The following is a 27844-nucleotide window of genomic DNA, read 5'->3' as shown; positions in this document are numbered from 1 at the left end:
ACTCCTACTCCACTGCTAAATAGCTCCTGGTACACATATCAGGCTTTAGTGGTCTTCAGTGTATTATGGCCTGGAAAGTGACCATGGCAACTTCTAAGTATGCAAGATGTGTTAATTGTTAGAAAGGGTTAAGCAGATTTTTTTCATTGCTACTAGCAAACCCAAGTGTCTAAAAGCCAAAGTTGTCTAAAAGCAAACTGTAGTGCCATTGGTGTTTACCATAATGCTCAGGACATATCCTGTCCTGTTATAAAATCAGAGAATGTCACCAGCAGATGGAGCACAGAATTTTGCTCCATCAGCATTATCATCTAGGGAGGAAAAAATATTTCTTGCCTACTAAGTGTTCCAATTTGATTTGTGTTACCAAGAAGGAGGGAATAAATGCTCAAAACAACTTTATAAAATATATAGAGGAAATAAAATTGTTCTGTGACTTTATGATGGCACAACCTTGAATGATTATTTCCATAATGTGTTTACTAACAAGTTGCATTTTACATGTGCTGAGCAGTTTCCATTGACTGCTGGTCTCAGACTTGCTGAGTGTTTTTCCTCTGCTTCCACAAATTCTGTTTCATGCTGCTGACAGGTTTCATAACTTCCCTTCGTTGCTGTCTGCCTCCATCCTGCTTGGAGCCTGAGGATCTGTTTCTTCATAATCAGTCTCTTTAGTTTCTGCCTGGCTTTGCTTTCTTCAAGGAAGATTGCCTGAGCCTTCCTTGTCCTGAATGTTTAATTTACTACCCCAGCAACTGGTTTCAATGACTTCATGCAGGAAAAGAAGCCATTCATCACGGTTAGAAAAAGTGACTGTATCTGACTCTCATACCTTCATTTTACATGTGGGAGTCTGTCCATGTCAGTGTAGTGTTTTGCGTAAAGTTGATGAGAAGGCAAATATATTCTCATTTTTAATATAGAACTTTTTTGTGTACTCACTTCTGCATATCTCTGAGGTGCCTTCTAGTAGAGTACAAGAGTGGAAGACCAATATTTTATGCCACCTTCTGTGTATGGCTGAGAGAATTAGGGTTTGTATTTGGTACAGGTCAAACAGCAGAAATCTGGCTTTAATGTGATGGACACTGATATTCAGTCTTCAACAATCCTGTTGGTGCAGGATTTACATAGCTAATGCAGAGAAGGTCTGGCTCAGTGACCCAGAGTTTAAAGAGGATCCCCCTGCTCTCCTATTGCATCTCTCAGGGCCTTAGCACTCCCTACCTCCACAACAAGGAAGAGTCTGCCAGGAACACCACAACTGGATCTTCTGGAAGAAACATCTGCTCAGTGATTCCTTTGATGGACTTTGTTAATATCTGCCCTCTTTTTTTGTTAGTGACATTAATAAAAACAGCTAATTAAGCCCATTCTATCTTGAAATGCATTAGCCAGGCTCCTGCACACCAAAAACTTAATTTAGGACACAAAACTGTTACTGTGATATTGCAGGAGTCTCAAAGCCTTGAAGCCCAAGAGTTTTTGACAAGAACCAAAAATGCAGAGGAACAATAAATATTCTTCTTAGCCTCATCCTGCAGCTACAAGAAGGGTGATGGTGATCAGAGAATTCCCTTTCATTTACTGCTTCTTTATTCTATCTGATATTATAAAAAGAGAAAAATTAAGGTGACTTTATTCTGTGCTTAAGGTTTTCTCTCCTGACCCCTTCACAGATGGGAGATTGGGAAATGGAGCACCTGCAGTCTTACCTGTGGGGTTGGATTGCAGACACGAGATGTCTTCTGTTCTCATCTACTATCAAGAGAGACTAACGAGACCGTGATTTTGGCAGATGAATTGTGCTATAAACCTAAGCCATCCCTCGTGCAAGCCTGTAATCGCTTTGACTGCCCACCCTCCTGGTATCCTACAGAATGGCAAGAGGTAAGGACATATGTGTAATCTTATTTTATGACTCCTAGAAGTAGTAGTCTTTGCATGCATTATCAAAGCATCACTTTGCCTTAGCCCACCAAGAGGATCATTAATCATTTTAATGAGCCATTAAAAAACCTGGAAAAGTGTGTCTTTTTGCTCTTTAAAAAAATGCATCAGTGTTTTCATATGTAAATAGTGACTGTGGCTACTTCTAATGCAAAGTAACTGGAAACTCTTAGCAGCTGGCTATAGATGCCAGAAAAAATATGTGGAATATGATGGTCAGCTGCAGTGAGGGAATTTGGGTCAACAATGTCAAGATTTCTAGAAATACAAAGCTATAAGGACCAAGGAGGAGAGAATCTCTAAAGCATGTTTAGTATTCTATATATTGTCAAGTAATAATGTAGTTTAGGACAAGAAACACTCTTCATTCTTTGGAGTCACAAATGGGAATTAAGCACTTCCCTTTTAGAGATGGATGCTTTGTTACACTAATGCTGAAAATTGCTGTTTGCACAATGGATCTGTACAAGACTTTCCATCTTTGGAAAGCAACCTGAAATTAGTTTATTTGCTGCCATCTGGTTGCAAAGGAAAACACTTGTGCAATTCAAAAGACTTGAAGATGATTCTGTTGGATATAATACTGCACAGAAAGAAAGGATCCTGCCCTGTTATCAAGAATAAAGGAAGATTTTGCTGTGTGATGGAGGTGCAAGCAGGAGGCATTCATGTCTGCTGGATGCAAGGATTCATTCCATCCTATGAGAAAACTATGAGCATTTGGCCTGGTGCTTACATATTGCTACACATTCTTCATCTATCAAATCTGCTTGTTACTTAACAGCCAGGGAGATGCTAATATACTCACTTAATGAAGCTGATTAGCCCGTGAATCTGTACTTCATGGGAGAGCTCTGAGTTTAGGCTGCCAGCCCAGTAACAAAAATTTATGCCAGCCTGATGTTCTGTCAAAGCTAGGTAACTAGGCTATGGCATTAATCTTATGTTTGAAACAATTGAGTGATAATTCATGCTTGTATTTGCCTACTGTATGTGCTCAGTTGCATTTTGAATATTTCTAGGCTATAGTCATACATAAATCCTATATTTGTAAATAGCAAATAGTATTCTACTAGCACATAACATAATAAAGTCAAGCATTTCAAAGTTAGGATATGCTAGAAGGAATGCCTATGCTTGTTAAAATCCTATAGTTAGCCACAGTCCTCACAGAAAGCAATTTTCTGTAAGGTTATTTGAACACTTGAAAGAGGTGTTCATTACAGCATGGTGAAAAATCGGCTTTCTGCTAACAATGACCATTGGCTAGAATGGTACCAAAATAGTTTCTGCTTCAGCAGTTTCCAGAGTTTTTTTCAAGTTTTGAGCATCTTCCTCAACAGTAAAAACACACGTATTTCTGCCCATCTAAAGTAATTTTTTAGCTATTTTTGTATCTGCTCAGGAGCTCTCAGATATGTTGTATTTCTGAAAGGTGTAGCAGATCTTACAGAGGATGGAGCTCAATTAAATATAAAGGCTTGACCAAGCATATTAATCGTGAATTAAACCAAACCACTCAGTTCACATCTTTTGTGTTAGCTGCTGCCTTTTCTGAGCTGTGTGGAGAGAGAGAACTTGTGCTGCAATTCATTGCTACAGCTTAACAAAGGTCGTGTTATAGCTCTTCTGCTTTTACTTGCGTGGGCTTTGCAGGCTGACCAGCTGTGTATGTAGCTCCTCACTACACAGGCACTGAATATTTCCTGTGCTTATCTTTCACTAGGAGAAAACAGCACAAAAAAATGTGCTTCTCTACCTACTGTCTTCTGCCTTTGTTTAGATGGGTATAGTGCAAGAAAAAAAAATAAAAACCTAATCTATCACAACAGATTTTCATTCTCTCATTTTTCAAAGGCATGTGTCTTCCATCTTTGCACCAGCAACTTCTGTGCAGTTATTTCCACCCTGTAGGAAAGCCAGTCCTCACAGCCTAGTCTCACAAGTTTCCCATGGATGACCTCCATGTGAAAACCTACACTGTCAGGCCAGTGCATTGCACTTAGGGATTATTACAGCTGTTGGCTCCTGGCATGTGTCAGGGAAAAGGCTATCTGGCCAGGGTGTGAGTAGCTGAGACTTCTGGAGGTGAGCTCCAGCCATGCAAAAGAGTTGCCATGGAGCCCTCCAGCAGAAGAAAACCTGCAGGGTGATATGTTTCCTTGCATTAAGGGAACCCACAACACCTCCCATCTCCCTGAGTCCCTGAGAGGATTCCTCACATATGCAAAGCTACCTTCCTCACCGTGCAGAAGGTCCTTTTAAAACTTCACTGACACTAGAGGGTAACTGCTCTTCTCGCAGCCTGGTTTGAAGCCATTTCTTTGGTCTAATCAGTGGAGTTGGTTGAGCCTTTCAGAACATTCTCTCACAATAGTTTCAAGTAAACAAACAAAAGATTTAAACTGTAATGAGCAATGTTTTCTTTTTTAAAGCCTTTTATGCTTGTTAAGCAAGGGTTGTCTGAATCAAATGCCGTTAGAAGCCCCAGTGTTCCTGGCAGATAAACACATGATAATTATCAGTGTTGTAACATTCCAAGTATTTTTTTAAATATGACTTTACAAATTCAAGACTGTTTATTTTTAAATAGTTCTGTTTCTTAGTTAAATCCATTAGGGTGTTTGTCTTGTTTTCCATAGTGGGTTTCTGGAAGAAAATGAATGTGAGCTTTCATTTTTACAAGGCCCTATAAATAACTCCTCTGCAGACCTTAAATGGGAGAGAGACATCCATTAGTAAATCTTCATCCTCCTTTATTTTATTACTGAATAAGTGCCATAGTCTCAGTCCCAGAATTCTCTTTTAGCTGCTCAGTGCTATCCTTGCTCCAAAGATAATTAGAACGATGGCTTGACAACAGAGTCAGCATGGGAAGACTGATAATATTTTCAGATATTTTCTTAGCTATTTTTTCTCCATATTGAAAGAAGTCCTTTCTAAATCTTCAATGTCAGGCCTTAGAAAGCAACTGAAAGACCTGCTGAAAGAAAAATGTTTACTCCTTTTGCAGATGCTTTATGTTACTGTAGAGTCATAGTTGAGAATTCTTGTAGTGCTGTAGTCCCACCACCCTGAGCAAAGGACAGTACAAAATTAAGCCACCTGGGACAGCTGAGGGGTAGGATAACCCCTTCCTCAACTGTTCCTGTAAGCAGGACTGACATAAAATTACATCCTTTCAAACATCCAGCTACTGCCCCAAAATGGTAACAGTTATGGTGCTGAGTGACAGTTGCCTAGCCCTTTATTTTTTCATTAACAGCTACCTTTTTCCACAAGTTGGAGAAAAGACCAGATTCCCTACCCCCCAAACAATGGAAATTGTGGTTTTGCCTGACTCCTGTGCATTGTATGCATGTGTGTAGATGCTCATAGGCATGAGCTGAGGTAGAGAGATGATCTGCTTTGCCTCTCTGCTTTCAACAGTGACCATCAATTCTTTGTGTTAATTATTGCTTACAGATTGTTGTACAAGCAGAACAGATACTAAAGCAGTGTCTGCTGTAAGAGAGCCAAAGGCCACGGTTCCACCAGCAATTTAGGATGACATACGCCAGCACTTCTACCAAAGGAGAGAACAGCTGCTTTGGGGATCTCTTTCTTGCTCTTATAGCACCCACTCCCTCATACCTCCAGAAGCGCCGTGCAATCACACAGTGGTCCTGGCTGAAGCTAGCCAGAAATATAATTAGCTTTAGCCTAGATTAATTTTCCACTCTGGTTTACTATACAGCCACATAAATGCTTATGCCAGTATATGGGACAAGGCAGCACAAAATCAGGAATGCCTGGCGCTGGCAGAATTGGGTTATAGCTTCTTATTTGGTGTCAGCCTTGCCTCATGTTTGCTTAAGGTAATTGTTGAACTAGGCATAATCAGGCAGCAATGTGGGGAGATGCCACTCTGGAAGCTGGTACCCTGGAAAAGTACCACATCCCCTGTAAAATAACGTCAGGGAGGCTGGGTTTGGCTCTGCTCAGAAGCTGTGTGGAGCAGGAATATCGAGAGACATAGTTCCAAGAGCCACACTTAACCTACTTGAGTGGGTGAAGTGAAACCACCCCAAGCATCTTTCTCTGTTGTTATGGTGCTGTGAGATTTTTCTCAATTGCAGAGATAGAAAGCATGTTACTCAGATGGGATACACCCAAATGAGGATCCTCAAAAACCTGCTGTTTCACATTGCTTGTAAATACAAGCAGATGTTGCTGTCATTGATTACCCCTTTTCCTGGAAAAACTTCATGGCTGGAAGCTTCTACTAGAGAAAAATCAGCAAATACCCTACAGTAGTGAAAGCTCCAGAGGTGAAATAAAGGTACAAGCACAGTGCAATAATCCATGACTACCTTAGAAGAGCATTCCTGCAGACAAGGAGGAACCTCATTACTGTATTTGGCTCTCTCTGGCACTTAGCAATAGAGTTTGGTGTTGAGTAGCATGTTATTCTTCACAGAACAAAGCTATGTAAGTGACTGAAGGTCAAAAAGTAAGAAAAGATCTGTTTTGTCATATTGGTAGTGATGGAAGGGCAGGGAGACATCCTGGGATTTGACTGACTGACAGAAGGAACATGCTTTTTTTTGTATTTATACAGTGCCTAACCAATTTTGGCTCTGCTATATGGTGACAGTCCTTAGGCAATCTTGAAATAATACTTTTAATCACATTTTTCTTGATTTACTCTCTCCTCAGTAATGAATTGTCCTCAAATGAAAGGTTGATAAATGTTTTCTTTTGTTGAAAACTAAAGTATTGTTTTACTTTTTTCATTTTTTGGAAGCCTTTAAGATTTTCTAGCATTCTAAGTAGGACAAAAGTTATTTTTACTCATTGAAGAACAAACCAAACCAAATATAAGCACATCTTTCTACACTTCCTTTCTGTCTTTCAGGGAAAATGTGTATCCTAAATAATCAGATTGGCAGTAAAGTTTATGCAGCCTTTTCTATGCAAGACAGAAGGGCCTTTCACAAATGCAAGATTCTCTAAAACTGTCCCTTTTTAACTGCTGGAGTTTAAGTTTTAATACTTCTTCATATGGTTTTCTGCTTCTCAGACATAATTCCCAAGTTGCAAGCTATAAGTAACTCCTGGTCATGCCACTGTAGTACAAGCTCCCCCTCCTTCTTTGCTAGGAGAAGGAAGAAAAGGAGCTGAGCTGGCTGGATTGAGCAGAAGAACTGGGAGCCTGTTGCCAGCCTCAGGAAAAAGATCCTCCGGAAAAAGGGCTGAGCAACAAGTTTAAAAAAAAAAGATTCAGGAAAGCTATTAAATCTGCTTGTTTAAAATTTCCTGCCCTGCTTGGGTAGAAAATGGATACAGAGAGGGATATTTACATTAAAAAGAGGCGAGATGGATCCTCTGGGTATGAGTCATTGCAGTTTACTGTGACTCAACCTTCCTCCTTACCTTTTGGAAAGAGTACATACACACTGCTGTCATGACAGCCATAAATATAAAAAGGCTGCATAGGTATTTAATGGTTTATTATATTAACCTTATAAACCAATTACTGAGACTAAGAGCAGATTGCAGTTGATATACACCTTTTCTGTGAATTAAAAATCAAAGAAATATCGTAATGCCAGAGATCTTCAAGGACAGGAATTCTGGACTGGATGGTTAAGTTTTGAGCTGTCTTAGCAATAGATATCATGCAGGTCACAAACAAGAAATGAGAAAATTACAAAAGGAAGAAAAAGCAAAATGATAAAACAAAAGTTATTTATCACACTCTCAAAATTCCATTTGTTTTTCTTGCTAATACAAACATTTTTTTAGCAAGCTAAATTTGAATAATTAGTTCAGGCTATCTATGTCATTCATAGCTACTGTTATCCAGTATGCATGATCAAATCCTGGAAATGAAGGTCTAGTACTAGAGAAGACTTTTCCACTCACTCAGGCACTGTCAGAAGCACAGTCAGAGCTCAGGCAGAGGCATTAGATATAGATCCTCCACATCACATGCAAGTGCCTCATTTTCCAGTTGGTGGTTACAGGAAAGGATGACTTTTCTACCTCCATACTGCAATTCTGACCCACTGTTCTGTGTCTTTTGTACTAATGCCTGAAAACAAAACATTTCAAAAATGCTGAAGTATTTTTTCTAAATATTAGAAAAATAAGCTGCTTCCACATTCCAAAATATTTTTTTCATTTTAAAAAAAATTTTGGTTTGATGTATCTGAAAATGTATTATGTATTTTGTATTTTCTTTTTGGCCCAAACTGAGTGTTGACTTCCACCCAAATTTACAAGTAATTTTTGCTGCAAGTTGTCATGGTGCAAGTGTGATGTAAGGTGGCTGACTCTCATCTCCCACAGTGTTCACAGACATGTGGCAGTGGTATCCAAAAGAGAGATACACTTTGTAAGCAGCGCCTGGCAGATGGAAGCTTGTTAGAGCTGCCAGAAACGTTCTGCTCCACACCAAAGCCAGTTACCCAACAAGCCTGCAAAAATGAGGATTGTCCCAGTGAGTGGCTTCTCTCTGACTGGACACAGGTATGCTAGTTGTATGCATGAGTATTGTGCTGTTCTGGGTGATGAAGTTCCTTGGTCACTTGTGACAGAGGAGCCAAATGAGCTCAGACAGCACAAAGTATGTCATGCCCAGTTTTGTCCTGTATTCTGTTCTTATCATCCTGGTAGGCCATGTGATCACTAGCTCAATGTTCCTCTTTGGAGATTGCCTTTAGAGATGTGGTTTAGCCATCCTGCCAAACAATTAATAAAAAAAAAAAAAAAAAAGCCCAAATAAAACCCTGCCTCTGTCCATGCCTGTGCTTATGTTCATCCAACGCATCAATGAAGAGTAATCTTTACTCCCCCAGACTAAATGCTTTTATTTTCCAAATCCTGGCTGTTCTGATGTCAATAGTGTTTTCCTCTTGAGGCCACTCCATTCTTTCCTTATGATGCAGAGAAGAGAAGGGATTCCAGCAGCCTCTGATAGGCACATCACTACAGACACCAAGCTTCTTTCTTTCTAGGACACTGCTCTTGCAATGTTAGCTAGCTGCTTCCTTCCTTCAATTTAGGGATGGCAAAACCAAACTCACTCTACTGAAGTATTTTGCACTTCCCCAGATTCCTTTTCTGACCCCATATGGCTTAAGAAAAATTCCCTTTATATTTATGAGAGTATAACTGAAAATAGAATTTGACCTTTTAATGTCAGTAAGCATGAAAATCATTCCGCATCTTGCAATCTTTGCCACCACTCTCCCAGTTCGCTTTCATGGAAGGAGGTGGAAATCATCTTATTTGTGAAAGAAACACCAGTCATCTCATGGAGCTGTCCCACCTGCACCCTGTAGGTGTACAAAGTACTACAGTACAATGTTTGTCTTTGCACTTGGTTTCTACATGTCTGTGTCTGCTGGCTGGAAAAACTCCTGTTCATAGCCAAGAGGAGACCACATTGAGTTGCACTTCGCAGATACATCCTGTATAAAATCTGGCTAAAATCTGGCCTAAACATAATCTTTGAACTTTACTGTTGCAGATCTATTACAAATAATATATGGATGAGTGTTTCAGATACCAGTGAGTTACCTCAGCCTGGTAGTTACTACACATGGCTTACAGAAAAGAGTATAAACCCTTTAACACCAGACTGTGGTGCTCAATGCACAGGTGGGCATTGTTCGATGGAATTCAGCATGCCTATTTTATTTCACATTTATGTATACAGCATCAAAGAAAGTGAGAATACAGGGACTGCCATTGCACTGGGACCCAGGCAGCAGCCTGTAAAAGTGCTGGGAAGTGGATTGAGTGCTGTGAAGTTGGTAGCTGTGAGACACATGCACTGCTGTTACATGTAGGTGTATACATGTGGTAATGGGAATTACAGATGAAGTGAGGAGGTGAAAACACACTAAAGGTAAGAAAAGCAAAACCATGGCAACTTTCAATTGAAATGGGGAGGAGAGAATGAAGTCAGATTTTGATTTTACTAAGTACAAATACACAGAAATGTGAGTTGTATGGATGTCAACATAAACCAAGTAGCCCAACCTCTTGTGAGAGAGGTCAGACTGGGGATAGAATTACCATCTTCACTGCCAGAATGACTATGTGTCTTCTGACAGCAGACACAGACGTGTAGAAACAAAGTGCAAAGACAAACTTTGTACTGCAGCACAGCAATATTAGAACAAGGGACACCATCTGAGAGAAAAGGTGCTAAAGGGAGCATGGGAAGATTCAAAACCTCAAAGGACAGAAAATACCTGATATTTCATCTCCCTGCTGTTTGTAACTGAACGGCCAAGGGCTGCTCTGCTTTATTCCACTGTGATATTTTGAAAGCTGTAACTGATCTGTACAGTGGTATGAGTATGCATTGTGGGTATGGGAGGTGGGGGTGAGGGTGTGTGACAAGGAGCACCCTTTTGCTTTTAATACACTTTGTTCCTAACATTTCTCATTCTGTTCCTAGTGTTCAGTGAGCTGCGGAGAGGGCACCCAGGGTCGAAATGCCATTTGCAGAAAGATGCTGAAAACCGGAGGTTTTGTCATCATCAATTCCTCACTGTGCCCACCTTTGCCATTCTCATCCTTGGTCAGGCCCTGTGCACTAGGCACCTGTACAAGTAAGTGGAAAAGATGCTTGGGAGTGTCTGGGGGAAGGGGTCTTCCTCTAAGAAATCATCACTCAGATATCCTCATCACTAAGAAATTCATGCTGTCTCAGGCTCCATAACCTTCTTTTGTGCTAGTGTTACTCAGTCTTGCAGAGTGGCTGCTGCTGCTGAGTTTTTCTGTCTTGTGCTTTGTTTAGCAACAAGGCAAGCCAGTGGATGAGAGCTATAAATTTTACTGTTGGAGATGGGTCTGAGCCAATGTGCTGGAAGGGAACTACTAGTCTCTAGAAGAAATGGCTCAAAACTCTGACCCAAATCTAGATCTAAATTTCACAACTGGAATGTAGAGGCTCAGAGATACAGCATAGCAGCTGAGGGTAGCTGCAAATAAATTTTCTGCTTAGAAAGTGGCTGGTAATGGATTTTTTGGAAGATCATTTTAAAACATGTTCTATTATGTCACTCAAGCCACTGTGAAGTGGGATTTCTAATGAACCATACAACATGTTTCATGTGTTCTATGTCATTATTTCATGCATTTGTTGTTGCCCTCCACAAGAGCAACAGTCTCCCTGTATGCCCTTCCCTGGCTTGCAGTAAGCCAGCTGGGTATGCAAAAGTTGCAAAGTCAGCCTTGCTTCAGATTAAAGCTGACTATGAACTCTGAAACAGCTAAATGTTGGGTACATCAGGGAGAAAACAAGATCTGACATTCAGAGCCAAAGCTGGGACCAAACATTTCATGATATTTACTAATAATATACCTATGCTGGTTTTTTAGTGTTTCATTACAAATATCTCTGTCACAGAGATCTGGAATCTGGAAACACTGAACAAGTGTGCTTTAACAGTATTTAACATGGTTTTAAGCTTAGTCCAGAGAGTTTTTTTCTGTTCAACATTACTTCTTGAGGTAGCAGCACTTTCACTCTTCCCTACTACCGTGAGCTGCAAGACCATGTTGCCTTTGAGGGTTTGAATAGTAAAGACTTGTCTTTTCAATGTATTTATTAAGCAACAATCTTCTTTTAAATACATTAACAAGAAGACCTACATTGAAAAGGTTGTGCAGTCTCCTTCTCTGGAGATTCAAAACCTGCCTGGATGCAGCTTTTGCAACCTGCTGTAGCTTCTTTAGCAGGGGGATGCACTAGATGACTCCTGAGGTCCCTTCCAAACCTGACCATTCTGAGATTCTGATTCCACTCGGTTTTTCTCCCACTTCTAAAGCTTTTGTCACTGGCTCTGGTTTCTGCATGTATCCTGGGCAGGACCACTTTTGCATTCCTAAAGTGCTCCTTGTTAGTTCCTTTTACTTTGATTGCCTCAACTTAATGTTCAGCAGCTGGTGGTCAGTTTCTCCCATTACTGTCTAATGGGTTGAATGCTGTCAGCACCAAAGTAAACTGCTTGTTTTGTTTAATGGTATCACATACTAATATTTTTAATGATTATAATTTCAGGGCACAACAGGCCAGCTCATAAACAAAGCCCCCATATTATGGCCATAAAGAAAGTTTACATCCAGACAAGGAAGCAGAAGAAACTACACTTTATTGTGGGTGGGTATGCCTACCTGCTGCCCAAAACCTCTATTATACTCCGATGCCCCACAAGGAGGTTCCGGAAATCAATGATCACTTGGCAGAAGGATGACAAGAGGCTCGTCAGCTCAGTTCACATCACTATTGCACCCTACGGGTACATGAAAATCCATCATTTGAAGCCTTCAGACACAGGGACATACACCTGCACAGCAGGGCCAGCCCAGGAGCATTTTGTAATTAAACTAATTGGAAGCAACAAAAAGATCATTACTGGTCAGCCAGCTGGTATTAGGGAGGGAGAGGTCATGAGAAAAGCCAGCTTAAATGAAGCCTTGCGAACAGAGGAGAAACGTATCAGTGGGATTCTCTTCAACGGAAGCAAGGCTGAAAAGCGAGGACACCTTAGTGATCCCAGCAGGTGGTATGATGATATCGTCTCAAGGCTGCTGCAGCACAGGGGCTGGCCAGGGGAAGATCTGGAGTCCTGGGAAACCCAGGAGTCGACAGAGAGAAATGCATCCTCAGAGGAGGACCAGAGCCGGGAGTATAGCTTGCCATTTACTATGGTTACAGAACAGAAACGCTTGGATGATATCATAAGGAATTTGTCTCAACAGCCTGAGGAGCTTAAAGATGTCTACACTGAGCAGATTGTCATGCAGCTAGCTCATGAGGTTTTCAAGAGCCACATGGAGCACCAGGAATCTGTCCTCAAAGCATCAAGGCGAAGAGTAGATTCAACCTCGGTGGAGTATCCTCTTCACAGACATGTTTCTGGATTTACCAGCTCCCTGAGGACTTCATCTGCTGAAACATTTCTTCCCACCTCTGTAGACCTGGCAAAGGGATTGCACAGACCTCATCAAAAGCCTGCCATCCTCCGAAAGATTTCAGCAGCACAACAGCTTTCTGCTTCAGAGGTCGTTACCCACCTGGGACAGACAGTGGTCCTAGCCAGTGGTACACTGAGTGTGCTCCTTCACTGTGAAGCAGTGGGAAACCCAAAGCCCACCATCACCTGGGCTAAGAATGGAGAGGAGGTGAAATACAATGATAGGTAAAGCATATTATTTAAATTTTAAGAAAATAATTGATATTTTGACTCCCCAGTTTTCATGTTTTACTGCCTGTCAGTCCCATGGACAAAACCATATTTTGCTGTAGTCCAATTTCATAGCAGAAAGAAAGGCTGACACACCTGAAGTGGTAAACAGGGCACTGTAACTCTTCAACAAGGTCTGGATGCTGGGTGGGTCTGGAGCAGCAAACAGGAACTTCTGTTGTGTTTCATTAAGCAAAAAGACAAGTTCATAAAATACTAAAATAGATAAGTGCCTACTGCAGCCCTTGGAGCACTCCACATCTGGAGACTGGAAGCCTTAGTGTATTTCCCAGTCTGAAGGTGGAGGTTTCTGCTATGAAGACTGTTTCTGAGATATGAAAACTGATTACTGATTATTATTATTATTATCCTCTGTTGGAGATATGAATTTAATTTCTCATAGTGCCCCAGCAGGGTCTATCTGACATGCTTGCGGTAGCAGAAGGTGAAGGAAGAAAGGCTTCTGCCTTCCACATGTGTATGTACGTGTAAAAGCACCACAGGACAAACCTCAGGTGGCATTACCATCACCATTCTCTGTGTATGTCCCAATAGAGGCTGGAAACTGTGGAACCATACTTCATGGATATTTGCAGCTATGCTGTCGTCTCAGCACACTGATCTCCAAGCACTAGCCTTCTGATGTGACTCAGTGCATCCTTGTCTGTTCAAACTCCAGTGTGCTGGCCCCAGATGTAGCCTGAGAACATGAGCAACAAAATGTTTTTAACAGTGTACCACAGAAATTATGCTGGTTTTCCTTCGGGTAGCTTTTACCTGCATATCACTCCATGGTGTTCATTTATGTGCGAAAGCACATGAAAAGACTATTTTCAGTGCTAATTGTGTGCTTAACTGTGTTGATAACATACATTTTTCTCATATGTATACTTGAGCTCACATTTTGGTTCTGTTCTGTGAGAAACTGGTATATAAGGATGGGCAGAGTGTAAGAGGCAGTTATATTAAGCAACATTGTACAACAAAGCAGTCCAGGCATCTGATAGAAGCTCTTTCTGCATAAGATACTGACCTCAGTTAAGACATCTGCATTTAATCATAGGGTTAGCTTAGGAAATTAGAAAAGATGGAGTCAAAAATTAATTTCCAGTGTGGTGTCTGTGGATCATGCAGTAAAGTCTTGAGTACAATTGCTCCTTCTGCATAGTTATACAATAGTTTATTAGCTCCTTTCTTGTTTTAGCAACAGAATCACTCCAAAATCATTGTTTTCTTTAATGTACTGAATTTCCAGGTTCTTATCTCTCATTTTCTGTGTCTGAGGCCTAGTAAGTGTATCAGGTTTCTTACCAAAATATGGTAACTTTTGCAGGGGGAAGGGACACTAAGAACAAGTATGTATCTTTTGCAGAAATGACAGTCTCAATCAAGGCTTTGGCCTGTAGTGTCCTTCTGTTTTGACATATTCCCGTGAAAATATCCTCATGACCCTCCAAAAGTTTCACATGTAGATTTTTATTGCCAGTGGTTACATCCTGTTGGAATTGTGCCATATTAAGGGATTAATTTTCTTTTTTTCTGTTTTTGAAATGACTGTAGTTTCTGTGGTATGCTTGAAAGGGAATGAAGGTTACATAAAGTCCACATGGTTAATGCCAGACACTACACTCATGAGAAAATTACAAGTTTATCTCACACCATATAAGCAGCCATGGTGTAGCAACGGGCAGATTCATTTAGATGACAATAAAACAGTCTTACAATTTCTGAAGTTTTAGTTTAGATTTCTTTTTAATCTTACAATGCCTTTCAACCATTTTATTTTCACTCAGTTTGGCTGAAATAGCATTAAATGCTGTGCTGTATTTCTGAATTATCAGGCAAATACGTGTGCTCAAAATTTCTATTGGAAAGACTTGGGGAAGTATGGTTTATTTGCCAGTTAGTAGCATTACTCTGCTTTAAAGGTTGAGGCCATTTCCACTTTATGAACTTCCTTCTGTACTCATCACTCCAGGTTGGCGGGTGAGGTTGATCCAACATGAAGCACTGGGCTTCAGAGATAGTCAGCATTTGTAACTTTTCAGTTAATGGAAGTTTAGAAATCATGGTGCATATAAAAATTGGGTTGTGGATGTTTTACTGGGTTCTTAACAGCGGTATTCTGGTCCTGGCTCAGAATAGTCTTGCTGGCTGCCAATCAGCTGTACAAATGAAAGCCACGATTTAAGCAGTGTCACAGTGTAGTGCTGCAAACTGCAAGGCCATCTGCATGCGGTGGTGTTTGGTATGCTTGAGCTGTCTTTCAGCTCTGCAGCTTGTCTTCTCCACACATTGCCAGCCTCTGAATGGAAATGAGAAACCAGTTTTCTAGCCCTCCTCCTTCTTAATGGAGTAAGAAAATTAATAGAGATGGGTCTTCCCATACCAGTATCAAAGAGAGACACCTTTGGTGAGGAAGGTCAGAGAGTGGTGCTGAAGTCCCTCAGCTCATGTCCGACCGAGTATACTGAGATTCCAGTTGTATCTGGTTTTTGTTGTGATTTTTAGAGTGTAGGCTGCTGGTTTTAGGTTGGGTGATAGCAATCTGTATTGTGTATTACCAAATACCAAGATAAAGGCACGCACTTTCATGTGTTGTGGCCATGGATTTCATCTGGACCAGTGATGTAGCAACACATGGCTCTATTCCCATTGCCTCTTTCCATGAGCTGTTCCCTCCACCTGGAAGTATTTAGGACTCCCACTAGAAGTATTTATGACTCCCACCACATAGCTCCACTTGCAAAATTAATTTCTTAGTTTAGTTTAGGCACTGTCACAAAAAGATATAACACAGGCCCCAAAAAAGTGTTGGTTTTCAGTTACTCAATAGAATGAAAACATATAACACAAAAAGCTGCAGCAGTTGAAAATATATGTGTGGTTCCAGTAAAAGATCTTTGACTTGAATTTGCGTATTCAGCCTGGGTACCTATTTAACACGAGTGTCTATAATCTCTCCTAAGGTTAAAGTGTCAGGTTAACACCAGCATGGGTTCTCAGTGCACTTTCAGAGCCTGCTAGCATCTATACCAAAGTCTGGAGACTTCCGTAGATGCTGGAAAATGTTCTATTTCAAAGAAAATTCAGATGACTTCCTTACGAACCCATTTTAGAAGTGAAAAATCTGTATGGGATTTATGCATTGTTTAGCAAGCCTTCCAAGTAAGCTGTAAATTCCACCACTGGAAACCCATCGGTACTTGATAATTCAACTTTCCAAAAACAGAAATGTGTTTTATAAATGGACATGAAACAGAATGTAAACAGTAGGTGATACAGAGTTAGGTGTTTGCGAGGTGCCATCTCAATTAGTCACAGATATAAGTCCTATAATTTTTTTTTGTCTTGGACACAATGGATGCAGTGTGGAACAACTGACATGAAACTGATTAAACATCAAGCTGTATTATTTTAAGTCCATAAATGAGATTCTGAAGACATGCTGCTGACAGAAAGAATTGCTACAGCTGGTGTTTTTTTCACCACTGACAAGCAACCCAATACTTAACAAAAATAGCTATCTATGAGCAAATAGGGAATCCAACCAAAATAATTCTATACAAAGAGGGATAATAAAAGATCTGCTTTCAAGAAAAGCAGCTAGGCCAAGTTGTGACACACAACCGCATTATTGAAAAGAAACGGACATTAGCTTTGTTTCTAAAGGACATTAAAACAGGTTGAAAAGATAGAAAGATGGAGCAGTGTTGGGGTTTGGCTTTTTTTCAAGGCAGGTACCTACCTGTCCTGTTTCTATTTCTAAAAATAGTTGCGCTACATCTTGAAGTGACTTAAGCTGACAGAGATTTATATCAGCAGTTGATTAACAACAAACAAATTATGATCCCTTGCGTTTTAGAAGATGCAATATTAAGCAAGGTCTTTCCTCAACCTAAAGGTGACAGAAACAATTCTAAAAACTTTTTATATTGGGTTGTAGTTGTTTGTTTGGTGTAGGAGTGACTGATCAGCTTACATACTATATTTGCACACATGCAGGCAGAACACACCCAGCTTTTAACTGCTATATGCTAGTGTAATTTGGGACAAATTCTGAAGCTTTAATGAATTCCATGTAGAGATTGAACCAGTCGGTGTCAAACTAAAAAATTTATGTGTGAGCTACTGATGCATGCTAACACTGGTTTTGTAAGTAAATTACTTCATCAGTTTCTGGCACTGTTAGCAGTGGCTAACTAGAAGTCTGCCCTATTTATGACTAAGTGGTAAGAAAGAAATGATCCTTGAAAGCAGAAGTGGGGAGGGAATTCTTTCAACTATTGAGGGTTTTTTGCTGTTCAAGCAAAATGCAATTTAAACATTATTAATGTCTGTTTTGCAAATGTGAATTTTTCTAGGCGCTTGGAAAGCTTCATTGACAAAAGGCAGGTCTTTCCTTTTATTAATAATAATATTTACCATTATTACTCAAAAAATGGTCAAAAAAGAATTTTAACTCTGCATTTTTTCCTATAATAGATTTTGATTGGTGGTCCTAATCTGGTTTGTTTTAGAGATCCACCACCCACAGTGTTGTGCAAGATCAAGTATCTGCTGAATTTTTGTCCATGAGACACCAGTTTTCACTGAGGGGGGAGGGGCGGGAGTGGAGAGAAACTCATCTATTCCAGGATCTGTGAGCAGACTTTTGTTGTATGTGTTTTACAGGCATAATCCTCCCACCACTTTCACCCTTGTCTCTGTCAATCATAGTCTCAACCAAGAGTTCATGTACAACAGCTGCTGAAAGTTGCTGCTGAGAAAAATAATTTGTGATTAGGTTTTATCAACAGTTTCAGCTAAAAAATTAAAAGAGAAAGGAACAATAACCATGACATAACTGTGCTGAAATTAAGGGTACATATGCGTTGACAAGAGCCCATGGACAGAATTCCTGCTCAAACAGGTATATGTCAGGACCTGGTGGGGTTATACTACTGCAAAACTGACTGTGAAAAGTAGTTCTTAAGAACTCTAAGACCTCATTCATCCCATTTACCCAAGGGCAGTACACTGAGATCACAGCAGGTTCCTTTTAGTGGCAGAGGAAAGAAACACTTGGTACAGCCCAAGGAGGAGCTGAATATTCATTCCTCTGTATTCACTGAATATTAGGGGAGCCACGAGACTGATGGGTTTGTACAAACTGCTCAGCAATTAAAGAATGTGGAGCCTCTTTCAGGCTTTGATGCTGAGCTTGTGCTTCACTTCACTTCTTCCTGCCTTCTTCAGCAGGTTTCATGAATTTTCCCTTGCAATAATTCGGCATTTTCTTTACTTTTGGTGCTACTACTTTGCAGAACTGGGAGACAGGGAGGCTAGGCGACTCCTTCAGCATTATGCAGGAAGTGACACAGCAGCAGAGGAGGTTTCACAACCACAGGCAGGTGTTCTAAATACTCAGCAATCTTTCTCTAATACACCTATCAGCAGCAGAACTGGGAACAAGACTAAAATTTTTAAAGGCCTGAACTGTAAAAAAAAAAAGTAAACCTGAAAAAATCCCAGTAAGTTTATTCATGCTCACGCAAACTAAAAGACCGTTAAATGTTTCTTTCTGCTTTACTCCAGGATGCTACTTCAGCCTGATGACTCCTTGCAGATTCTAGCACCTGTGGAAGCTGATGTGGGTTTCTATGCTTGCAATGCATCCAATGCCCTGGGATCTGACTCTGTCTCTATTGCTGTCACTCTAGCAGGTAAATTGTTCACTCTCTGTGATTGTAGGATGGTCCTTGCCACTTGTGTGATTCTGCACAGAAACTGTTAGGGAACAGGTGGCTGAAGATGCTGTGTGGGCAAGGTGGGTCAACAGAGATATACTGCTGAAAACACAGGGCATGAACTCTGGAAAACCCTGAGGCATAGTGCAGCTTTCACAGTTAGTTTGTGAGATTTGTGGATTTCTGCAAGAGATTGATGCTTTTTCTCACTTGCTCCATCTGTTATGCTCTCATCCTGGTTATTCATAGCCTATATGGTCAGCGCAGTCCAAGCCTCCCAATTTGTATGCTTCCTTTTAAACCTATCACTGATCTCTTCAAGTCTAACAGACTCATTGAAGGACTTATTCAGATGTACATTAGGCAAGCCTGAAAAATAGCAGAGCTGAAGAGCCAGGCCCTTGCAAGATCAAGCCCTTGTATCATATTTGATCCATTGTGGCAGAAGAATGGCTGACACTTTCAATTGCTGGGAAACAGATGTTCACAAAAAATTAACTTCTAGGTTTATATTTACCTAGTATCAGGTGAGTTCTAAAGCAGACTAAATATCCTTTGTTAGCTTAGATTTCTGTTCTAAAGAAAACACACCTGAATAAAAGCCAAGGGCAAGGGGAGGTAGTGCGTGAATCCAGCTTCTTCAAGGTTCATTGATAGGCAATGTCAGCAGGCTCACAACCACATCAGGACCAGCAGAAAGGCAGAGCAGCAAACGTGAATGAGGAGCTGTTGAGTAAGATGAAGAGACAGAAGAGACAGACAAGGACTGTGACAAGGCAGAGAGGTCTTGGAGAAGGAGGATACTATTTATCACAAAGGAAACACATTAGAAATGCTAGAAAGCTTATTGATTTTTCAGACCTCTCCATTTTACTGCTTCAGAATGTGAAAGTATTTGGAGGCCTCCAAGGTGCAGGCAATGACCATCAGCTGCCAATGTATCCATGTGTAATTAAAGGAGGGAATAGCAGTTGATGAGTTTGAGGGTTTTTTACACCAAGCACAGAGAAACTTTCAGGCAAGAAGAGCATAAGGAAAATCTAAGAATGAAGCAATGGCCTGCAGTGAAGTTCTGATGATCAGTAAACCAACTGGAAAGAGACCTTGTCTGTCCTTTAGAAGGAGAACAGCTGAATCCCCCAGAGTGGAAAAGGAAGATCTGCATCAGAGCTACATATTACATGTAGGCAAAAACAAAGATACTGATCCTTTGTACACTACTGCAGATCAGCAATATCTTTGCTGAATTCCAGGCAGCAGGGCAGTGGTGTTGCTGCTAAGACAGTTAGGAGCAACTCCATAGTAATCCTCTTTTATTGCACCAGCAAGCAGCTGAATACAAGATTTAAAAAATATTTTTAATATAATTTATAATAAAAAAATATTTATTAAAGTCAAAAGTACTATTCTATCCCTATTGCTTCAGTGAGTTTAAAAGCCAGTTTTGTACGACGTAATTTGTGTGGAGACAATACTGTGTGAAGCCACAGAAAAATAAATTGAGCATTAGGTGTCCATGTGGCACAGGAAGACTAATAGCTGTTTTATTATAATTAATTATCAAGGCTGTTCTTTTAACTGTTTTTAGATGAATTAATATTCATGCACCCCAGACTCAAGCTGAACTCTGCTTAGGAACTGGTATACACTTCCACCTCACATCCAAAACAAAGAGCTGAACATTTTATAAAATGAGGCCATAAATATCAACATGAGATATTGAGCAGGTTTTGGAACAAAGCAACAAACTTTCTGGCAGAATGGAAGTACTTTCTCAAAAAAAACCTGGAAAGCTGAGACTGTCCTTAGAGGCATCAGGAGTGGGGCGGAAAGCTTTTTTCATTGAAGAATTTTCTGATTCATTTAACACATGCATGGAAAAAAAGATAGTGGAATATGCTTCCATTTTTATCAATGATTTGTTACTTTTTATGGGTTGAACAGCTAAAAGATTTTTAATCTTTTGATGAGATTGGGGAAACGAATCAGGAAAATAAAAGGCTGATGTATAGCTGAAGAATTCTTTTCTTTTCTTTAGGCTTTGCCGCAAAACATTAAAACCTTGAGAGATATTTCAACAATAAAATGTAATATTTTACTTTGCTATTCTTAGGCATTAAAAGCACCAAAAGAGAAATAAAAAAAATACAAAAAAAGAACCCAAACTGATATGACAGGAATTCCAGATAAAATGAATATTTTAAAAGCCCTGGAAATATATGCAGAAATTTATAGTTAGGACTGAATTCAATCTTCAAGACTCCCCATGAGCTCAATAAATCCACTTTTTTTTTTTCTCACCTACATATTTTCTTCCTTGACCACCTTCAAATTAACATGCAAATGAAGCCAGCGGTAGACATTAGCCTAGAACTGCAGCTTTTGAAGGCAAATGATATCTGAACCTGTTTTGTATCTGACACTTCATTTAAAGGGGAAAAAAATGTGTTTATAGATTTTTGGATAAAGAGTTTGTAAATACAACAAGTCAAAAACACCCAAGTCCCATACCATTTGAAGTGATGTCGTGTTCTACCCCTCCATCCATCATCCTGCCTGCAAAGCATCTTTTCTGGGGCAGGGGCCTGCCTTAACTCAGCTCTGTCAGCTCTGCTGCTTCACTCCCCTTTCTCAGAGCTAAGCCCGAGTATCTCTGAACTGTTTTGTGTCATGTAGTCATGCCTTTACAGTACTCCTATGAAAGGAGTACTAGAAGGCTCCTTAAGCCCCTGTTGGTAGATAACTCCACAGCTAATCCCACATGGTCAGGGACAACAGCAGGAGAACACCTTGACCCACTTGCTTGCTGTCACCTATGTTGGAAGCACACTGAAAACAATTTGGAAAGTTTGCTGCAGGCAAAGAAGGTATCTGTTAGAGACGAACAATGTTAAAGCATAGCACCGTTACTACGGGCTTTAGGAACACAAAATGGGTTAGCTCACAGAAAGTAGCTTGTTTATGTCCCTCATTTTCTGACACTAGCCATTATGAGAAAACTTTCTGGTTATGGTGTGGTCTTCCCAATCCCCGTGTTTCCACTATAGACTAAAGAAAACACATTTGATGTGTAGAAACAGCTTGCAGGTTGCTGTAAACCTCCCTCACTATTAATGTGCCTGTAGCCATCACTCAGGATTCTTTTCCCTATGTTTGGCCTTTGGCAAAGGGTGGTATTTTGGTTGCAGTACCACGCAAACATCTTGCTGCAGCAGCCTCAATTGTGCTGGTGTTTATTGATCCAGCTGGTTCTTATTTGTGTCCATATGGCTTTAATGCTATCCTGCCTCTGCTCTAAGCATGCTTTTTCTTTTTCCAAGACAGCTTTTCCCATGCAATTTGGTGACACCAATATTATAAAAAGCAGGTGGGTGTCCCAGAGTGTCCCAGGCCATCTGTCCCATGCAAGCTCAGTGTGCTTGTCTGATAAATCATGTTGGTTCTTCTCTGCAGGAAAGCCACTGATAAAGGCATCAAGAGCTACTGTGATAAACACTGAATTTCCAGCTGTTACTGTGGATATCGGAAGCACAGTGAAAACAATCCAAAGAGCAAATGTTACAATCAGCTGCCAGGTTGCAGGTGAGAAATTACTTGGTTTCCCATGCAGATGCCTTCAGCTATAGATTTCTGCCGGGTTCTTTGCTAAGTTAGTGTCTCCAGGTGCAGCTGGGTGAATGCAAGGTTTTCCTAGAACTTGGGCAAACTTCTTCACTTCCATTAATTCCTAGCATAGAAATTTCCCTCCTTTTATCAATACCAACAAGAAAAGTGTATTGGCTTTAGAAAATCTAGAAGATACAACAGGCATCTTTGTTAAAAATACACAGTATGGTGCGGGTACAAAAAAACATATATATTCCTACCTGTTGGGCATGTTTGGTGAGAATATACAAGCATGGACTGACTGACTTATTTCCTCATTGATGAGGTTTTTAAAGTCCACTCCAGTTCCTTCTTTTCCTTCCAAACTCTTTTTTTCAAATTAAGAGTATGTTAGCACACTCTTACTGATTTTTCTTTTTTCATCTTGGGAGTGCCAGAACTCAGAGGAATTCTGCTGAAACAGGGTTCTCCCTGAAACTGTTTTCCAGCCAGAGACTGAATAGCCCTCAGTCTTATGGCAGTAGTTTTCCTCTCTCCAACGGTGACCAAAAAAAGTTGATCTTATCTGTGTGTTGCAGTTGGTGGGAATGTTGGTACGGGAAGCAGGGGTGGGCAGAGAGAGATATCTGGGAAATCTCTACAGAACCAGGGCCAAACCTTTGATTCATTACACCTTCATGCACAGTGTGAGGGAGAACAGGAGGGGAAGGGAGCAGCTTATAAAATGCAAAGTGAGCCGTGCTGAGTATTACACAAGTATCTGCAGTGGAGATTTATATGAAGTCCCTTACACCCTTGCTTTAGCTTCTTATACCTAGCAGTTATTTCAGATTACCCTAATTAAGCATCTGCACTGCAAATATCCAAATATCCTGCTCTTTTTTTTACACTTTTTACTCACTTCAAGCACTTAGTGAATGTCAGTTTTCTTTCTTCAGGCGCTGCCAACCACACCTCTATGCAAATTATTAAGTGAAAAGAGTATTTGGCTCAAGTTTCATTATTTGGTCGTTTGTCCTTTAGCAAAACATTCACAATAGCTGTGCAAATACTAGGCTGGGATTCCAATTTATTGATTACTTTCAGTGGGATTCATGAAAGAAAAATACAGTATCATTTTTTCCTAGCGGTTCATGACGGAATAAATTCAGTAATTCTGTTGCCCTTTCAACATAGACACTAGACACTCACTTGCAATCAGACCAATGTTCAGTGCCTTTCAAACACAAGGAGATGAAAACTGTACTGTTTTTCCCGAGGCCCTTGCATGCCACCTGCACTGCCAGTGTGTGAAAGAAGCTAAGTGGTATATGAACATAAATTATTTTAGATTTCTGGGTTCTCTCAGCTGCAGATGGGGAAGCCCCATAGATGTAGACAATGACTGCTGATTTAAGAAGTGCAGCCATTTCCCTTCAGTATGAAGACATCATGAAATGAACGGGATGTGGCTAAGCAAAGTTGCCACAGTTCTTATTGCATCAGAAAACTACAGGAAGGGAGGACAACATGGTCAGGGGCACTAATACAGTGCCTTTTCTGAGAGGAAAATAATCTCCAGCAATTTTATGCAGCCTATCTAGCAGGACAAAGTCATCCACAATGGAAAATTTTAGCAGTGTCACAGTAGAATCACTACCATATCTCCCGGAAGAAGGCTTTTTGCAATCTAGTAACTTTACTGTATATTGGATTCTTCTATGATATAGAAAAAAATTGCTTAATTTATGATTTTTTTTCATGGGCATTTATCTTCTGCTACTGCCTCTGCAGAAAATGTCAAATACGACATCAGAGATTAATACTGTTGAAATTATGATAAAGTCATAAACCACAAGTTGAGATGTTACACAGGTAATGAGAGTGAGTAATGAGGAAAGAAATATTTTACAGGAATTAGAATCCTATTTTCATACAAATAGTGTTGATAATTAAAAAACAATTTTAAAAAAGAGCTGCATATGGGAAGAGGTCTAGGAACAGAGTGATTTCCATCAGCTGTCTCACCTTTGTCTGGGAAATAGATCATCTCATAAAACCTGTTGAAGAACTTGACAATAAAAATAATTTTCCTTCTAATATAAGCACAGATTTTTTGGTTTAGCATCAGGGTTGTGATTGTCTAACCTTTTAATATTTCTTTTTATCATTCTACTTAGAATGATCAATTCTAAGGTGAAGAGTAACATGCACTACTGCTTCAGTCAGCAAATGTGTCTTATCCTAGTGACTTCTTCAGAGTAGATGGAGTTTACAGCTATGTGGTTTGCCAAAGTTCCCCAGAAGGCACTAACAGTGAAATGACCATCAAATCACAGTAAATTAATGTGCAATGTTTGATGCAGTAACATCAGATAATAAAAGAAAAATTAGAACGTGAGAATTAAGTGAACATAATTAGAAAGCAAACCAACATATACAGAAATTATGTGGAGAATATCCAGATGAAAAAAAAACCTCTTCGCACAGCTTTGTAAAGCTACAGTCTTTTTTCTTCTAGTACTTTCCCTCTAGTCATTTCAGGATGCCCTGAGCCAGCATAGCAACTAAGAGTTGTCCCAGATCCAGATGAGGTACCTGTTAATCTCATCGTTGTTAGCTATGTTGTTATCACAGTGTTGTATAGCCTGTAGTATAGGACCATGCATGTATTGGATCTTGGAGTTTTGTCTCATATAAGGACACATCTTTACTGAGAGTCAACAGGACAGCAGAATAAATATTTATATGAGAAATATTAAGTATAAGGATTGGTTATGACATTTTCTAAAACTACTCCTGCTGTCAAGGGACAAAAGTATACACTTGCTCCTGACAGGTGTTGATAAGCCTGGAGAAGGTTTCCTAAAAACAGGAGATAATGAAAAAGAACATTACCAGAGCCTAGGAAGTAATTTTATATTGCTCTTTAACTTCTTATGAAAGGCGTAAACACTGTCAAAATCTATGTTCTCAGCTTAAACTTACAGATACTGGCTGTAAGACAAGGAAAAACAAAATCATTCTGGGTGCATTAGAGTTTAATTGGCCCCTGATATGAATCACGTCAAGATGAAAATCTGTTTTGGTTATACCACAAACAGTGGTGTGGTTTTTTTCAAGGTTGAAAATCGGCCTTATTTCACTTGACATAATTTCACTACTTTGTTCACAGAGATGAAAGGATTTCTTAAACATAGTTAGGAGAATGCAGTCAGTCCCAGATTTCTCCAGGAATAATCCTAAGGTAACTCCTACCCAGAACTCCACTCAGGAGTCTTGCAGATGCCTGTGAGTTCCAGCTGGAGGATTTTCTCCAAGCTTCAAAAAGCCAACAGCATTTCTGAATGGGCAATTTGATTGCTGTAGGCAATTTCACTTCCAAATGGGATGTAGAAGTAATCTGGATCACATCAGTATCACTAGGAAGCTTTCTGTTGACTTCAGCACTGGAATTGTGCAGATATTCATTCAGATACCAGAAGCTTCAATCATTCTGGCCCAAGCTGTTATTGAAAATACAGTTGGACATGAAAGACGAAACAAATTTAAAAAATCTGTTTCATAGGGCATTTTTCCATGCTGTCCTTCAGACCATAAGACTTCTAACAGAGGCACCTGTCTGAAAAGTGTCATATACCATTAGTCACTCTTGAGTCAGAACAGATTTGGAATAGTAACTTAAAGTACATTACTATCCTGCCTTGTATGGCCTTCTCTCTCTGATGTTTCAGCTTGAAGTTTTTTCAACTGTTCTAAACATTCCTTTCCTGTCCATTTCATCTGTATGCTGGAGGTTATACTTACCTTGCTTTATGACTCGTGGCATTGTAAACCAGTCACCACTGCTAGATCCTTGTATTGCTATGCCTCCTTCGTCAAAAACTCCTGGTTTAGCAAAATTATCTTGATTAACATGCACAGTTCTGCTTGCTGCATATCCCAGGTAGCCTTTTTGTGCTGGATACATGCACAGTGATGGAGGGGAAAGCTAAAGAATAGATTTGGGTAACTATTCACTATCTAAAGACTTGCCTGCCCAGCAACATGAGTTCTGTTTCCAGCTGGCACCTCTCAGACTTTCAGTCTCTGTGATTGTTTCTGCAAGGCAAACACACTCAGCCCTCTGTCCTTTGTCGTTCACTTGTTACCCAGCAAAACTGAATGAAATGCTCTTGCTACTTTCCACCCCTCACGGCAATGCTGTGCAGTGATGTGTTTGCTCATCCCTGTGCTGGCTGCATTCTATTCCTATCTTGATGCTTACAAGTGTCACTAAAGGCAGAAGCACAAAGGAAAATGAAGTTGCTACTCACTGACAAACTGCTTATCTTCCCTAAAGCAAACTGTAGGGACAGCTGTACAGGTTAGTTTCAAATAATGCCCTGTTATAGTGGAAACTTCATATTAAAGACAGAGGAAAAACACCCTTTGCAAAGTATCAGTCAGAAAACTATTTTTGTAGAGCTTTTTAGGTACAGTGCACCTTTTCTAGACTCAACAGTAATACCTCAACAGTAAGGAGTCTTACCTTTAACCTCTTGTTGCTTCTTCTGCTAGTGAAGTGTATACAGGAGGAATCTGCCTTTCTGGACTAAGACTATCCAAGCAGTTGTCTGCAAGAAGAATATTAGTTTTATTTGTCTCTGTATGTATTTATTTATTTTATTTGAGTCCTTGCTCTTGAGGACTGTGGTCATAGGAAGTCCTCATCTTCTCAGCACTCCTCATCCCTTCCTCTTGTCCCACTATTTGCACTTATCTTCCATTATTTTCAAGAAAAACTTGAAAGCTCCACCCAGTTTTGGTCGTCAAAGAAGGAAGATGAGCCCTGGTTGGAATTAGAGAAAACTTCACAATTTCATATGTGATTGTTTATTTCTGAGGTACATTTCTTGATACTTCCATGACTGAACTCTGCAATAGCCATAATGTGAAAACCTGTGCGCTGTAAGTAGCTTAGCCTGCAAAAGAGAATGGATCATACCTTCACTAGTGGCATTCGGAGGACAAGCGCTGGGATGTGAGTGTTTTCCCATCCCAGGGGCTGCAGAACTAGAAAAGTCTCCATTTTCTCTCCTTTGCTCTTTGGAGCTCACCTCTCAAACTTCCTTTCCCTGTAATGGAAACACAATAAATATGCAGGCTTGAATAAACTCAGGGGTTGTGGTTGTTTGCTATCCTTCTGTTGGCTGAACTCCCCTGAGGACTCTGGAAAAAATCAGAGTGAGGTTTTAAGTGGTGGTCAGCCCACCCATGCCACATAGGTCAAAGAGTAGCAGCCAGAGGGACAGCTGCGTAATGGTCATATCCCAGCGGGGGGGCAGGGAG

The 27844-nt window shown here is 40.2% G+C and overlaps 1 protein-coding gene across 1 annotated transcript in view; it reads left to right on the top strand.

Moving 5' to 3' along the window:
* ADAMTSL1 (ADAMTS like 1) overlaps window positions 1-27844 on the top strand; it is a 170129-nt gene that overhangs the window by 118064 nt on the left and 24221 nt on the right. Inside the window, exons 16-21 of the mRNA XM_037372631.1 lie at window positions 1680-1890; window positions 8284-8463; window positions 10406-10559; window positions 12014-13154; window positions 18777-18904; window positions 22382-22540. Of these exons, the coding sequence (XP_037228528.1) occupies window positions 1680-1890; window positions 8284-8463; window positions 10406-10559; window positions 12014-13154; window positions 18777-18904; window positions 22382-22540 (1973 nt within the window). The remainder of the gene's footprint in view (window positions 1-1679; window positions 1891-8283; window positions 8464-10405; window positions 10560-12013; window positions 13155-18776; window positions 18905-22381; window positions 22541-27844) is intronic.

Source organism: Falco rusticolus, chromosome Z, assembly GCF_015220075.1.
Source record: "Falco rusticolus isolate bFalRus1 chromosome Z, bFalRus1.pri, whole genome shotgun sequence".
Lineage (NCBI taxonomy): Eukaryota > Metazoa > Chordata > Aves > Falconiformes > Falconidae > Falco > Falco rusticolus.
This window is presented reverse-complemented; position numbering and strand designations above follow the sequence as displayed.